Source organism: Oncorhynchus mykiss, chromosome 32 (genome assembly GCF_013265735.2).
Source record: "Oncorhynchus mykiss isolate Arlee chromosome 32, USDA_OmykA_1.1, whole genome shotgun sequence".
Taxonomy (NCBI): domain Eukaryota; kingdom Metazoa; phylum Chordata; class Actinopteri; order Salmoniformes; family Salmonidae; genus Oncorhynchus; species Oncorhynchus mykiss.
This window is the reverse complement of record NC_050572.1, coordinates 15,996,633-16,013,133: the sequence shown is the minus strand read 5'-3', so window position 1 is coordinate 16,013,133 and position 16,501 is coordinate 15,996,633. Positions and strand designations below refer to the sequence as shown.

The following is a 16,501-nucleotide window of genomic DNA, read 5'->3' as shown; positions in this document are numbered from 1 at the left end:
TCTTAACATGTTATCATTCCTTTACCACATAACACGTAGGATTCATTTTGACAGAAGTTTGTTTTTATAAGGAACTAGTATATCAAGAGAAAAAGAACAAAACCAGGGTGCCAATTTCGTGAACTCTCAATAATGCTAATTTAACAATGGTATATGAAAATGAACGCCATTTTTATTTCTACATGGCTGCACAAAGTCTCCCTGTCCACTCAGTAGTGCTGAGCTCCCTTAAAATGCATAGATTTGTTTGCCATGTGTCCTTGATTAAAAATAGCCAATGCCTCTATTCCAATGCTTTAGATTTACCATTGTTTGCTTTTGTCAGTCGGCTGTTTAGAGCACTCATTGCTTTTTCCGGGTCAGGGCAGGTATTGGTGTTCTCCGTGCTCCCAAGTACCAGACCATTTTAGCTTTTTAATTTTTAATTTTTTTTTTAATCAATGTCTTTCCTGGATCAGTTGATGGTTGACAATATCACTATACAACTAGCTTTCAGCTAGACACCATGGCACATCCAACAAGTAGGCTATAAGTTTAATGACAGTAAGTGTATATGCACAATATTCTCTTTCCTTACATTAATGTGTTAGTTATTATTAAGCATTTAACAATTGAATATGAACACTGAACTTAAACCCTGTGGGAATCCTGGATCTTGTCAAATGTTGTGCTGTGAAAACAGTTCTCATGGGCAAACAAATTCTCAACCTAGGTCTATGCCATTGCAAAATCAATTGCTTCTAACTGAAAGAAGATCAGTTAGATGCTATTGATTTTGCAGGCCAGTGAAGTTCAACACATACCGACAAACCATTTTTGTATGGCCCTCGCTTTGTGCACGGGAGCATGCTGAAACAGGAAAGGGCCTTCCCCAAATTGCCACAAAGTTGGAAGCACAGAATCGTCTGGAATATCATTGTTTGCTGTAGCGTTAAGATGTCTTTTCGCTGTAACTAATGGGCCTAGCCTGAACCATGAAAATAGCCCCAGATTATTCCTCCTCTAAGGCCGGTAGCGTTCTCCTGGCATCCGCCAAACCCAGATTCGTCCGTCAGACTGCCAGATGGGGAAGCGTGATTCATCACTCCAGAGAATGCGTTTCGAGAGTCCAATGGCACTAAGCTTTTACACCACGCCAGCCATTGCGCGTGGTGATCTTGGGCTTGTGTGCGACTGCTCGACCATGGAAACTTCCAGAGCCAATGGCGGTCCCGTTCTGCGAACTTGTGTGGGCTACCACTTTGCGGCTGAGCCATTGTTGCTCCTAGACTTTCCACATCACAATAACAGCACTTACAGTTGAATGGGGCAGCTCTAGTATGAACTTGTTGGAAAGGTGGTATCCTGTAACAGTGCCACGATGAAAGTCACCGAGCTCTTCAGTATGGGCCGTTCTAATGCCAATGTTTGTCTATGGCGATTGCATGGCTGTGTGTGTTAGTGTTTAAATACTGGAGAGTTGAGACCAAATCACGGACGCTGGACAGAGTGGATTTCAGTTGTAACAAAAGACAGTTTTAATGAGTCGGAGATATCTTGTCCCGCAGTTTTACGTGCACGGACCTAGTTCACATAACTCCGCAAGGAGCCAGGTGAAAAAGAGGCCTTATACAACGGTTACATTCATTTTTATACATAGAATAAAGTAGGTGGAGTCTTGTCGTTTCGGTCTTCTTGACTGGTCGGAGGGTTGGAGGCGGGCCTTGCTCTAGCCAGAGCAGAAGCCCCATTGGTGCACAGCAGAGCCTTATCCTGAGCATCCGACCAATAGAGGGGGTCAGTCTTGTGGCTGGGTGTATGTGTTCTTACGACGGAATGTCTTTGTTTATATGAGCTATGTGTATGAATACTTATATAACATGTGCTCGATTTTTAATCACCTGTCATTAACGGTGGTTGAAAAAGCCGCATCCTCTAATTTGAAGGAGAATGCGTAGTGTACATAGGCTAACTGAACAAGAACGTTGCATATTTTCAGTTGCCAGTAGTGGCGTGTTTGAGCGCTGTCCCAGGTGGCGCCACACAAGACTAATGTAGCTCCTCAGAATGGAGCAGATTTTGCCATCTTTGGATTTCAGTTTGTGGCTCCGGTAAAGCTCTGCCGTTTCTCCGTTCTGCTTCACCGGAGTTCAGGATGCGGCTTGTGTTGTCTGAAATCCTACTTGCAGAGGTCAGGCTCTCAGTCACGATTAGAGTTCAGACGAAACCGGTGTTGCACAACCGTTCCCTTCAGCTGTGTAATGGTGGTCTCCGTATGACCGGCGACATCAAGTTGATATAGCAACCTTACCAATTTCATTTAGAGTACCAGTTTGAGTCATAATACCCATAAAACCTAGCGGTTAAACAAGGAAATTGTTTCAATCGTTTCGATTGTCATACTTGAGTAATTGTAAAGATACCTTAATAGAAAATGACTCAATGTCAGGCGGTGGGTGTAGCTGGTGCATGAAGTCAGGCGCAGGAGAGCAGAGATGAGTGAACGCACTTTACTCAAGAAAATAGCACAAGTAACAGTACCAAATGTGCGAACAATAACGGTTGCCACAAAACACGCGTGAAAACAGCACCCGGACAAAACCAGCCGGAAACGTACCAACATGAACAATAAACAATCATACACAAAGACATGGGGGAAACAGAGGGTTAAATACATGACCAGTTATTGGAAAATGAAAACCAGGTGTGTGGGAAACAAAGACAAAACCAATGGAAAATGAAAAGTGGATCGGCGATGGCTAGAAGAACGGCGACGTCGACCGCTGCCCGAATAAGGAGAAGAACCGACATCGGTGGAAGTCGTGACACTCAAGTGAAAGTCACCCAGTAAAATACTACTTGAGGAAAAGTCTAAAAATATTTGGTTTTAAATATACTAAAGTATCAAAGGTTAAGTACAAATATTTTAATATTCCTTATATTAAGCAAACCAGATGGTGCCATTTTCTTGGTTTTTTTATTTATGGAATGCCAGGGGCACACTCCAACAATGACATTATTTACAAACGAAGCATGTGTGTTTAGTGAGTCTGCCAGATCAGAGAGTGTAGGGATGACCAGGGATTTTCTCTTGATAATTGTGTGGATTGGATCCTTTTCCTGTCCTGCTAAGCATTCAAAATGTAACAAGTAATTTTAGGTGTCAGGGAAAATGTATGGAGTAAAAAGTAAATTTTATTTTCTTTAGAAATATAGTAAAGTAAAAGTTGTCAAATATAAATGGTAAAGTACAGTAAAGTACAGATCCATCCCCTGGTTTCCCACAGGGGATTTTAGAAACACTTAAAATCAAGGCTGTGTTTTGTGTAGGCTTACCTTGGTGTGAAGTTTTGATCATGTGTAAATCTCTGTTTTTGGTAGGTATTAACACATGTTAAAAAATTCAAAAGGCACTCGCACATCTGAGCAATCTGATTTGCAGGTGCATGGCAACAATTGAACAAGATGAAGGAAAAAGGAAACCGCACACTGCTCTTGGTAGTATCACTGATATTTAATAAGCTTACGTATTCAGCCTCACTGCCTTCGTCAGAGCCTTTGTGAATTTTTTAACATTTGCACCCTTATGTATACCTAGCCCCTCCCACATCCGTTCTACACACCGAATGGGGTTAAAGGGAAAAATTAATAAGTGCTCCCAAATACACTGCATAAAAAAATAAAGGGAACACTTAAACAACACAATGTAACTCCAAGTCAATCACACTTCTGTGAAATCAAACTGTCCACTTAGGAAGCAACACCGATTGACAAAAAATGTCACATGCTGTTGTGCAAATGGAATAGACAACAGGTGGAAATTATAGGCAATTAGCAAGACACCCCCAATAAAGGAGTGGTTCTGCAGGTGGTGACCACAGACCACTTCTCAGTTCCTATGCTTCCTGGCTGATGTTTTGGTCACTTTTGAATGCTGGCGGTGCTTTCACTCTAGTGGTAGCATGAGACGGAGTCTACAACCCAGACAAGTGGCTCAGGTAGTGCAGCTCATCCAGGATGGCACATCAATGCGAGCTGTGGCAAGAAGGTTTGCTGTGTCTGTCAGCGTAGTGTCCAGAGCATGGAGGCGCTACCAGGAGACAGGCCAGTACATCAGGAGACGTGGAGGAGGCCGTAGGAGGGCAACAACCCAGCAGCAGGACCGCTACCTCCGCCTTTGTGCAAGGAGAAGCAGGGGGAGCACTGCCAGAGCCCTGCAAAATGACCTCCAGCAGGCCACAAATGTGCATGTGTCTGCTCAAACGGTCAGAAACAGACTCCATGAGGATGGTATGAGGGCCCGACGTCCACAGGTGGGGGTTGGGCTTACAGCCCAACACCGTGCAGGACGTTTGGCATTTGCCAGAGAACACCAAGATTGGTAAATTCGCCACTGGCGCCCTGTGCTCTTCACAGATGAAAGCAGGTTCACACTGAGCACATGTGACAGATGTGACAGTCTGGAGACGCCGTGCGGAACGTTTTGCTGCCTGCAACATCCTCCAGCATGACCGGTTTGGGGGTGGGTCAGTCATGGTGTGGGGTGGCATTTCTTTGGGGGGCCGCACAGCCCTCCATGTGCTCGCCAGAGGTAGCCTGACTGCCATTAGGTACCGAGATGAGATCCTCAGACCCCTTGTGAGACCATATGCTGGTGCGGTTGGCCCTGGGTTCCTCCTAATGCAAGACAATGCTAGACCTCATGTGGCTGGAGTGTGTCAGCAGTTCCTGTAAGAGGAAGGCGTTGATGCTATGGACTGGCCCGCCCGTTCCCCAGACCTGAATCCAGTTGAGCACATCTGGGACATCATGTCTCGCTCCACCCACCAACGCCATGTTGCACCACAGACTGTCCAGGAGTTGGAGGATGCTTTAGTCCAGGTCTGGGAGGAGATCCCTCAGGAGACCATCCGCCACCTCATCAGGAGCATGCCCAGGCATTGTAGGGAGGTCATGCAGGCACGTGGAGGCCACACACACTACTGAGCCTCATTTTGACTTGTTTTAAGGACATTACATCAAAGTTGGATCAGCTTGTAGTGTGGTTTTCCACTTTAATTTTGAGTGTGACTCCAAATCCAGACCTCCATGGGTTGATAAATTTGATTTCCATTGATCATTTTTGTGTGATTTTGTTGTCAGCACATTCAACTATGTAAAGAAAAAAGTATTTAATAAGAATATTTCATTCATTCAGATCTAGGATGTGTTATTTTAGTGTTCCCTTTATTTTTTTGAGCAGTGTATATCAATATGCATTTCATAAATATTACAAAAATATAGAAATAAGACGTGTGAAACACGTCTGTAAAATCACAATGAGGACATAGCAAGTTTTCATTAGTCATTGGGTACATCGTACCAAAAACAGAGAAATATTAAATAGATTTTAACACAGGTATTAACACATGTAAAATACTCAATCTGATTTAGTGGGTCCCTTTTGTCTCATGAATGCATTGTTTTCAAGTTGTATTAATCCAATATTTAGCCTAATTGTTGCTTTTACAAAGTACTATACTGCCCTACCAAACAAAAAGGCAATAATTGCTAATTTGGTTGAAAATTAGTTAATGTAATTTTTGTTACATTAAATACATGCTTAATCATGTGGATTAGTATACTGCCTCTATTGTATTGTGTTTTGGAGAAAATGGGTGTCATGTTAGCAGTAACTGCAACATGATTACTGTTTAACCAATTTTTCTCAGTTCCACGTTATGAGCAGTTACTGCCTTTTTGCTTGGTAGAGAAGTATAATGGGCATGTTTATAGTCTGTGAGATTTTAACATAAACGTTGTGTGCTAAATGCCTCTACTCTACATTGCTGACAGAATTCCTGATTATTACTGCAAATACGTAAATATGTTAACTACATGGCGGTGTGCTCAATAGGGCCCTGAAAGGGTTAACGGGTTTAAACGTTAAAGGTCAATGGGTGTGTTCTTGATGTTGTTTTGAATTCTGTTTTAAACATTCTACAAGATGTTTACTGTGATGTCAGAAATGGAAGTGTTTCAACTGAGGGTTCCAAGTGTTTCTGAAGAGTTTCGAAGTTTGACACATTTCACTTTTGTCTTCGCTAACAAGCTACTCAACTTTCAAGCTCTTTGCTTTATACCTCTATAATTTTCATAATTTTAAATGAATAATGTAGTAAGTGATTTATTTTAGTTGTTTGATGTATTCTCTTGTTAGTGAAGGCTACTTATCATTTTAGGCACTGACTGTGAAATCTCAGATGGATAATAAGGTATTATTTCACTTTAGTGGATATTTTGAAGCCAGTCTTGGTCCAAATCACACAAAAAATACAGAAAACTGCTTAAAACTGAAACCTTCTACAAGTCAATAATGGTCTATTTGTCAGAATTTGAAAAATGAAAGATATTATATACTCTATTAATTCTTCCCTGTTTTGTAGGAGATCTACAGGCATGAAATCAAGTTTTCTGAAGCCTTACCCCAGGTACACCCAACCAGATTGGTCCTTCAACAGCAATCTGGTCAGCAATAGGTCTGAGCTGCAGAGGCCCTTAACCTATCAGATCAACCAGGATCTTCACTGCGCACGTGGAGATGCTACCACTCAGGTAACACATTGTGGCACGTTGTGACCCCCAGCTATTTTAGAGGAACCCTACTGCTCTCTTTTCAGTGTATTGGAATAAATCCTTGCACACCTCACAATCTGGGGGTGAAATCTCAGGTCGGAGGGTTGTGCTGACAAAACATCAGTTCCAGGAATGCAATGTCCACTCCTTCCCCTGGCTTAGATCCGCTGGAGCACGAAGAACCACCTGACCTACCGCGTAGAGGAGCTAGGGCACTGGCAGAGACAATCAGCTGGTAGCATTGCAAGAGTAGATCAGGAGATGGCTGCCTTAGTGAAGGTAGAGTGGATTCAGGGTGTATGCAGGGTTAGGGAGAACAGTTGGGGCACTCGAGACACACTGCACTGCCCTTGATACCTTTAGAACAGACGAGGAGACACTGTCTGCCTGTCTAAACACAGGCATAGAGATGCAACCAAGTGTTGTGTAGAACCAGGTGATTGGTGATCATGTAGAATAGGGAATCTGGTCCACAGATACTACATTCCCATGACTCGGGACATTCTAAATGTTGCTGCTCACCCTCCATGACTGTAAATGACCCTCTCTTGTCATGTGTGGGATTTAAACTGACTTCATGGTTGTTGGGTGTTTCCAGGTGAAGGCGATCGCTGAGCGCTGTCTGCTGGAGAAGGTCTTGTACAGGCAGGTGCTGAGGGAGTGTGCGGTGTTCAGATTTCAATGTGTTGTGTAGTACCAGGTGATTGGTGATCATGTAGAATAGGGAATCTGGTCTACAGATGATGAAGTGGATGCTGAGCTGAAGCTGGAGGTGGAGCTGGCTGAGGAGATCATCCACCTGATTCAGCAGAAGATCCACCTGGTCCTGGACAACCTCTGGTCAGAGACTGGCCCCCTATTCCCTATTTAGTACACTACTTTTGACCAGGGCCCATAGGCTGCTGAGTCTTGGATAGTAAAACGCACCAATGCTTGTCTCATTTTTTTGCAAGTATTCCAATGACATTAATGAATTATTTGCCGATTGTAAAGTCTTTATCTCAACTGTTTCAAATCGGTTCCATAGGCATACCTAGATTGCTATCTATTGCTGTATTTACACAGACAGCCCAACTATGATATTTTTTCAAATTATTGCCTGCTTGTGTAAATGCAGCCATTGTATCTGCAAATTGTTCACCTGATCTGACTGTATTTGAATGCATTATGTCCTCACTCTACCTGTAGCTCTCTGAAGGACGTGCTCACCCAATGATGTCCCACCACATGGACAAGGGACAAGCTGTGAAGCTCAACGAACACTGTCTGACCTTTGACCTCCAGTTGCCCAACCTGGGCTACAAGTACCAGCCTTGCCACATCGTCAAGGGGTGATTTAATCAATCAATAGATCAATCAATCAATGAGCATGAACATCTGTCCCTCGGGTCATATTGTCCTACCTAAAACTTTTTAGTCTAGTTGGAGGGGAAACGAAAAGCCGGAAAGTTTCACTACTTTAGCGATTTATATGATAAACCCTCTCTCCATCCTCTTTCCCAGAACTCTGACCTATGATCAGTGGTTGCTTACTGCAAAAAACTGAAGCAGACAGCAGAGAAACTGGTCCTGGACTGCTCTTACTTTCGTGGGAATCTCCAAGGTATAGTACAGGCTGGAACATAGTTTTGTATGCTCCTCCTTATGTTGACTGTATGTACATGAACTGCATTCAACGCTATATCAGTGTCTTATTTGGCAAGAGATTGACAGAAAGACTGGTACAGACTGTTTATGTTTGGCAAATATATGTCTGTGTCATTCCTATATTGATGAAGGCTCTGGAGACCCAGCGCTGTGCCACTGTCTTCGGCCTGAGGAAGAGGCTGAATGAGCTGAGCGCCACCAGGGATGCCCTAGAGTGGGAGAAACAGAAGGTTAGTGTTCAGCTGTCCTGGTCCTAGCCATGTTGCTCACTCATCTGCCATCCAGTTGCGACCTGCCTTGTGATCTCTTGGCATTTCTGACAGCATTCACACTGTTGTGAAACGTTGTGTAAGCCTAACAGAGACCTAAAGAGTTCTACATAAGAATTATGCAAAACACACTGTAGAAAATAATAGTCATAGTTTATCAATGTAAACAATTCACAATTGCCATTGTGCTTGGTGAATAGTGATACTAATGAGATAAGTTGACTGACCTGTAACTGACCTTTTAACCTGTCCCCAGGTGAAGGAGACAGTGGTGGTCCTGGTCAAGGATATGCAGAAGGTGGAGAGACCGATCATGAGCTCTGGCTCTGAGCGGCAGCTGGCTCACAACCGGCTGGACATCCTGGCCCAGAGGGCCAACTACGAGCTCTGCATGGACCAGGTCTGTCTGTCTGTCTATCTATGCGTCTGTCTGTCACCTGCCTTCTCTCATCCTATAACAGTTTCATGTTAACAATACAATGTTAATTGTTTGTTGTCAGTATGTATGTGTGGCTGCCCTAACCCAGTGCTACCCCTCCAGCCCCACATTGCTCTTCTGCAGGAGACCAAGAACCTGAGGAAGAACACTTTTGGCCTGCAGAAGAAACTCCTCCTCTCTCAGTGAGTTATCCCTCACAGTAGTGAAGATGACAAATGAATCTGCTAAAACATACCTTCTCTGGATCTAACAGTGTGAACATATGGCACCTAACTGTTCTATGACAGCAACACCACACACACCTCAATATTGCCTCCTTGTGGTTATGGGTATGAAAGACATGATCCTTTTTTGTCTTGGAAAAAGGTTATCTTGACTATATCAACAACATAACATATTTAAATGCTTGATAACTGGGTATTGTCTATCTGTAACCAGATATACAGGAAGACCCTGGAGACCGTGCATATGAACCTGTTCACCCTGGGGGACAGCCTGGAGGCTAAGAGCTCCGCATATTCACCGCCAACACTTCAGCACAGGAACCCCTGGCCCTGCTCTCTCCTCTCAGCACCTTTGGGAATTAGAATGTTGCCACCTGTCTCTCTGGGCATGGCTGAAGTCGCTGATGCAAGCTATAATATATCTATGTTGTGTGTTACACCAATAACAGAACATATATTACACATTTTTATTTTGTGAACGTATTTTTTCTTGTGTTTATGCTTTCAATTTCAAGTCAAGAGATTGGGTTGGAGCCAAAACCTGCTTGCACAGGGGCCACTACAAGCCTAAAACCATTTGGAATTGGACTTATTTGGTGGACAATTGATTGAGTGTACCCGGACACCTACTGACTGTCCAGGGGGTGTCACCTCTTTAACCAGGTCAGATTTATTGTAGCAACGGCCCATGGTAACGCAGAGAGTCCATGGCGACATGGGTCGCGCTATCTTGGAAAGTGTGAAGGAATGCGACTGATTGAGAGGTTCCTTTTGCGTTAATATCCCGCCAAATGCTCTATTAATGGTATATCAAAAAGAAAACTTCTAGCCGACCACTGTTCTCTTGAAAGTAAATATGGGATGCGGCAGCTCCAGGTTCACTGTGGTCGAGCCCATGAGATCAAGCGAGTTGGACGGAGGAGAGGTACGCTGCCTGCAGTTCCTAATTTCGATTCCTATTTAAAAACTGTAATCACAATGTTATGAACATGTGTAATACAGAAGGCAAAGAATACTTTTGGAATGGAATGGCACACATCCGGCGTGATGCGCGTCAGAGCACTTTTCCTCTCAATTGATTCCCTTATTTGATTTGCGGGGGCCTACTGATAGCCTAGTGGCAGTCTTTCTTTTTAGTCAAACTATTTGGTGACTTGATCTAGAAATAAATATGATACACTTTGTATTATTGCACCTGTCAAAACACCTAAGACACTATGCATTTGAGTTTGACGTTGTAATTCTCCCAACAGGATGACACAGTGAGTAAACAAGGCTGTAGGGGCGACTCTGCAGTGTCAAAGTTAACCACAGACAGTGGAGTGGTCCTGGACACTGGTGAGGTTCCCACCTTACTGGGGGCTGTACCCAGGAAACTATCACCACTGGCAGGTAAGAGGTCGGTGTGTGTGTGTGTGTGTGTGGTGGTGTGTGTGTGAGAGAGTGTGTGTATCTTGTACTCGTCAGAGACCTATTTGTGTGTGTCTCCCACTCAGCCCACATTCCTGGCCTGGCCCAGGAGAGTGGTGAGAGACCCAGGTCCAGTGAGATCCTGGAACAGCTTCTGAGCCAAGGCATCATCGCCCAGCCCAGGGAGAGGGCCAGCAGCGAGGCATACAACATCATGGTGGGTACCGGTCAGGTCTAATGGTGGGGCAAAGCAAAGTGTAGCTTCATGTTGTCTCACCCTCTATGGTGGCGTCAGAATCAGGAGAGAGGAGGAGTTCCATAATCTCTTGTCATCATAAGACTGTGGCCTGGTTGGATAGTCTCTTGATTAGTTTCCTGGTTATTTATAAAACTGCTGTCATCTTATGGAAGTGAGTGCAGAACTGATTGACTATGTCAATATACCAATGACAGTCACTCTGTATTGAAGAGATTATATTTTATGAGTTATTTACACATTAACTACAGTATATGAGTGTTTACCTAATATGTGTTGTTGGAGTGTGTAACTCATGGTTTAATTGCTGTGTGTGTACGGTCAGATTGATGACAGAGAGACACCCAAACGTAGGCCTACCCCTCACCTGGAGTCTCTGAAGGGCAAGAGGGACCAGTCTGTCACCAGCCAAGTGGACATGGAGGAGAGGATGAGACAGGCGGAGGAGGAACGGAAGGTGAGGATTATGAAATCATGAAAAATATGAATGTGAGGGGAATAAGGGAAAACTGAGTTTAGGAGGTTAAATGGGGACCAACTTTAACTATGTCTGCCTTGAATATGACTTGTGTATCTTGAATATGACCTGTGTGTGTATCTTGAATATGACCTGTGTGTGTATCTTGAATATGACCTGTGTACCTTGAATATGACCTGTGTGTGTATCTTGAATGTGACCTGTTTTCTTGAATATGACCTGTGTGTGTGTGTATCTTGAATATTTATTTGTTTTCTCTCTCATCTCAACAAGGAGGAGCTGAACATGAACCTGAGGCCTAAATCAGCTGGTGTCCATGACCCAGAAGCTGCATCAACATCCGGAGAGGGGGACATAGTCAGCCCTGTGGAGGTCCTCCACGCCCCTGATGCCCCTGAGAAGCCACCCAGCCCAAGAGGGATCCAGCAGGAGCCACTGGATCCAGACCCAACTCAGACTCAAGGAGGAGGGGATGGAGGGAGTGGAGGGGTCAGGGAGGGCGGGGGAGAGGGAGTCATAAGTGGGCTCAGTGGGCAGCTTCTCTCAGCCTCTCTTGAGATGGAGAATGACTCCACATTTCAACAGACTGAGCAAGCTGAGGAGCAATTCTAGCACCTGGCTGGGAGCACCTTATCTGTCTATTGGAGCCCAGTGTGTCTGAGAAGGAGGGAGAGGGAGAGCATAGAGAGATGGTGCAGGGGGAATTAGAGGAAGAGTGGGCAGGTGAGGTGAAGGAGAGAGAGATCAGTGATGTCTATTTGTGTTTTTGTATACAAAAGAGCCAAGTGTATGTGCATACAGTCTGTTTCTAAGACTTGTTTGAAGTACGTGGTATAAAGAGAAGAGATCTCTGAGGGTTTACTTTACGATGCAAAATCATACTGTATAAAGGTGGGCAATATTATTATTTGAAATTGAAATAATGAAGATATTTATTTTCCATTAATTTAAAAAAGGGACCCCCCCAATGGTGAACGTTGAGTTGAAAGCTGTTTTAGACACAAGATGGCGGTGTTTCCATGGAATTAAATGACTTCTTCAGCACTGTTCATTATAGTTCACTTGCAGAAAGGCTTTGGTGTCATTATCATATGTAAGAGTATCTTGGTGTTTTCACTATAGTGTCTAAAAAGTAGGTTTTATTACTTTAATGTTAATTTGGGGACAAGCACTGGGAATTATTGTAAGCTTCTGTGTGGTGGTGTAATGCATAGGATGGTCGGACATTCATTGTATCTGTCCCTAATGTAAATAAGCAATTGAAATGAGAGAGAGAGTCAAGAACCCGACACCCTCAGCACACAGGGGGGCAAACACCTACCTGGAGGTGACAGCATTCCCTCCCCCATATGCCCTCTTAGATACAACTACGACAACATAACCAACAAAAATGGATCACAACTCCTGCAGCTCTGTCGGATGCTGGATATGTACATAGTCAATGGTAGGCTTTGAGGGGACTCCTACGGTAGGTACACACTCTTGGCAGTAGTACTGTAGACTACTTTATCACTGACCTCAACCCAGAGTCTCTTAGAGCATTCACAGCCTGTCCTCTGACACCCCTATCAGATCACAGCAAAATCACACTACTTGAACAGAGTTATGCTCAATCATTAGGCATCAAAGCCAAAGGAACTGAATAATATTAAGAAATACTATAGATGGCCTCCCGAGTGGCGCAGGGGTCTAAGTCACTGAATCACAGTACTAGCTGTGCCACTAGAGATTCTGGGTTCGAGTCCAGGCTCTGTTGCAGCCGACCACGACCGGGAGACTCATGGGGCGGTGCAAAATTGGCGGTGCACGCTGACATGGTGTACTCTGACACATTGGTGTGGCTGGCTTGAGGGTTAAGTGGACATTGTGTCAAAGAAGCAGTGCGCCTTTGTTGGGTTGTGTTTCGGAGGATGCACGGCTCTCAACCTTTGCCTCTCCCGAGTCCGTACTGGAGTTGTAGCGATGAAACAAGACTGTAACTACCAATTGGGTAGAAAAAGTGGTAAACATTTTTTTTGGAAGGAAGGAAAATAGCGTGGAAATCTACCAAAAACCAATTAGGCAACAAATTCAATCCCTTCTAGACAATTTCCTGGACAACAGGTTTCACTGTAATAGTGAAGGTGTAAACTTGGCAGTAGAAAACCTAAACAGTATATTTGACCTCTCAGCTTCCCTATCAAATTAAAACATTTCAAGCACATAACCTAAGAAAATTAACAACAATGACAAATGGTTTGATGAAGAATGCATAAACCAAAGAAAGAAATTGAGAAACCTGTCCAATCAAAAACAGAGACCGAGAAAACCTGAGCCTACGCCTTCACTATGGTGAATCACTAAAATAATACAGAAATACAGCATAGAAAAAGAAGGAACAGCACATCAGAAATCAGCTCAATGTAATTTAAGAATCCACCGAATCAAACAACTTCTGGGAAAATTGGAAAACTCTAAACAAACAACACAAACAGTTATCTATCCAAAATGGAGATGTATGGATAAACCACGTATCCAATATTTTGGGCTTTATAACAAATATACATGATCAAATACAAATTTTAGAATCAACTATTAAAGACTACCAGAACCCACTGGATTCTTCAATTACATTGAATGAACTACAGGACAAAATACAAACCATGCAACACAAAAAGGCCTGTGGGGTTGATGGTATTATAAAACATACAGAACACTAACTAACAAACATAAACCAACCAAAACAAAGGCAAAGTTTATCATGCTATGTTGGTTTCAAAAAAGCTTTTGCCTCAATTTCGCATGCTCTACAAATTGATGGAAAGTGGTGTTGGGGTGAAAAACATACAACATTATAAAATCCATGTACACAAACAAGTGTGTGGTTAAAATTGGCAAAAAAACAAAAAAAAAAAATTATTTCCACAGGGCCGAGGGGGTGAGACAGGGATGCAGTTTAAGCCCCACCCTCTTCAACAAATATATCAATGAATTGGCGAGGGCACTAGAACAGTCTGCAGCACCCGGCCTCACCCTACTAAACTCTGAAGTCAAAAGTCTCCTGTTTGCTGATGATCTGGTGCTTCTGTCCCCAACCAAGGAGGGCCTACAGCAGCACCTAGATCTTCTGCAAACTAAGCCCTTGCGACCTTAGTTTGACTGTTCCCAAATGACCCATCATTACCTTTTGGGTGTTATATGGTTGACAGGTTTGCTGTGTTTTTCAACTGGTGAAAAATCTAGTCTCAGTTCCCAAAATTACAAGGTCTGATCACATGTCAGGTTAAGTATTACTTTTACATTTTCTAAACATGACCATCCTCCTAACGCTCCCTTGTTTAATCAAGTTGGAAGCCTATCCTGATAGTCAAGGATGGTGAACTTGAAGTGGAATGCTGAATGGAATTTGTAATGGATTCCACAATTTTTTATTTAGTTAGTTACATACTCACATAGCATTCATTGCGTTAAAGGATATCTCTATACTACAGTATATAGGCTATGCATTTAATTTAACAGGGCTCATTTGGCACACTCCCAATGTTATAGCCTATAAATGTATGCTATAGGCCTATACACATCAAAGATATGCACATAAGGGATTTAAGGATAACCATTGATGAGGATTTACCAGAGACCCTGTAGCTACGTGTTGTTAGCCAACATGTAAGGGGATTCTGATTAGTCGGCATGTTGCACGCGAACGGAGACAACAAGGGGACGCAACTCGATGGTATCTTCATTGTGTGGCCGCTGAAACCTGAAACTGACCACTATGCGGCGGCTCTGCTCAGGGCTGTAATTTAAAGGGCGCGTGGGCACGCATGAATAAAATAGTATCTGATCCACCGAGATACAGAAATGTCGCTCTATCAGGTTGCGGCAGGGAATAGTGACCAAGCAGAGGGCTATAGATTTTTTTGGGTACAGAAGAGTCCAGTGGCAATTCACGCTATTGCATTCCGGTGATGGAGGAGATGACAATTATGACAGCTAGCCAGCCACATCAAATTTGCAACTCATAATATTACTGTAGGCTACAAGCAACCAGGCACATACCAGTATTAGGGCCTATGTAGGCTGCGTGTCTCCATGGCTGTCTTAGTCCATAGAGGTGGAACCATATGAAGGATTTAGGCAATAGTTCCGTATCAGATTTCTCAGTATAACGTTACAGAACAGTTGTCGTGGAAAACAGGGGGGAGAATCATCATTTTCCACATTCAATCATGAAAGACAAAAGTCAACAGTTTTACAAAGTTTACAAAGTCTTATAGTTGTTATTAGGCCTATTTTAGTTATCACAGGCACTACAAGACCCACAAGTTGACATTCATCTGACCTCAAGGCACTGCTGTACTAAAATATACTATTTAACCTATTATTTGTATGATGTATATAATCACAAGAATAAGTAGCCTATTTGAAAAATAATCTGAAGATATGATCTTTAATAGACAGATCCTGCACGGGGCGCGTGCCCAATTGCCCTGGCCGCGTATTTACGCACGTACCGCTCTTCCCTTCAAGTCCACCTAAAAAGGTGTCACTCCTAAACGCGTTTTAAAACAGTCCAGTCATCAGTGGCTTCCTATGAGACATCAGGGGCCCAGAAAACTAAACATTTATGTCCCTACCCATTGTGCATAATCATTTTAGCAGCATCGCGTGTATGATAGTCCAAAATATAATCACTCTACTGCATTATTCTTCAAGGAAATTTGAGGCCCAGAGATTACACCTGTCTGCATTGGTCATGCTGAACTGCTGCTGCCACTAAAACACATGCGTCCCTGGGCTGACCACTGTCTGTCTCCTCTCTATGCGTAATGGGCCTTCTCTGACCCGACCACCTGCTGCCAGGTATCCCTTGGGACAGGAAGAGAACCAAGACCTTCATTTTTTAAGTTATGTTTTAATGGAGTATAATGGGGTCTTGTGTGTGACACTGTGGGTTATTAAGTAGCCGAAACCTTGCCGTGAGCACTAGTCTATACAACTGTTGTAAGAAAATATCATTTTAGGGGTATGAAAAACCGAATGACCATAACTTTCCTGGTGGTTTAACATGTGGTAGGTAATATGGTATACTCTTCATCACCACTAAGCAGGCATGGATCTTTAATTGTGCCCGCTTCCCAGCTGTTTGCTGGAGCGTGTAGGGGAGCATGTGGGCTGGCAGCAATGCACGCACAAGTACCGCCC

At 43.4% G+C, this 16,501-nt stretch overlaps 1 protein-coding gene across 2 annotated transcripts; it reads left to right on the top strand.

Annotated features, from left to right (window-relative positions):
* Nucleotides 1-5,144: 5,144 nt before the first annotated feature.
* On the top strand, nt 5,145-12,424 carry stmnd1 (stathmin domain containing 1). Of its 2 annotated transcripts, none has more exons than XM_036971643.1 (11): nt 5,145-7,434; nt 7,783-7,925; nt 8,098-8,197; nt 8,373-8,471; nt 8,767-8,910; nt 9,052-9,131; nt 9,388-10,098; nt 10,427-10,565; nt 10,670-10,800; nt 11,165-11,296; nt 11,594-12,424. In XM_036971643.1, the coding sequence occupies exons 7-11, from the start codon at nt 10,030-10,032 to the stop codon at nt 11,927-11,929; spliced, it is 807 nt and encodes a 268-aa protein (XP_036827538.1). In that variant the 5' UTR covers nt 5,145-7,434; nt 7,783-7,925; nt 8,098-8,197; nt 8,373-8,471; nt 8,767-8,910; nt 9,052-9,131; nt 9,388-10,029; the 3' UTR covers nt 11,930-12,424. The 2 variants fall into 2 exon arrangements, with proteins under 2 accessions (XP_036827538.1, XP_036827537.1); XM_036971642.1 differs by having other exon boundaries at nt 5,154-7,434; nt 11,591-12,410.
* The last annotated feature ends 4,077 nt before the right edge of the window (nt 12,425-16,501 follow it).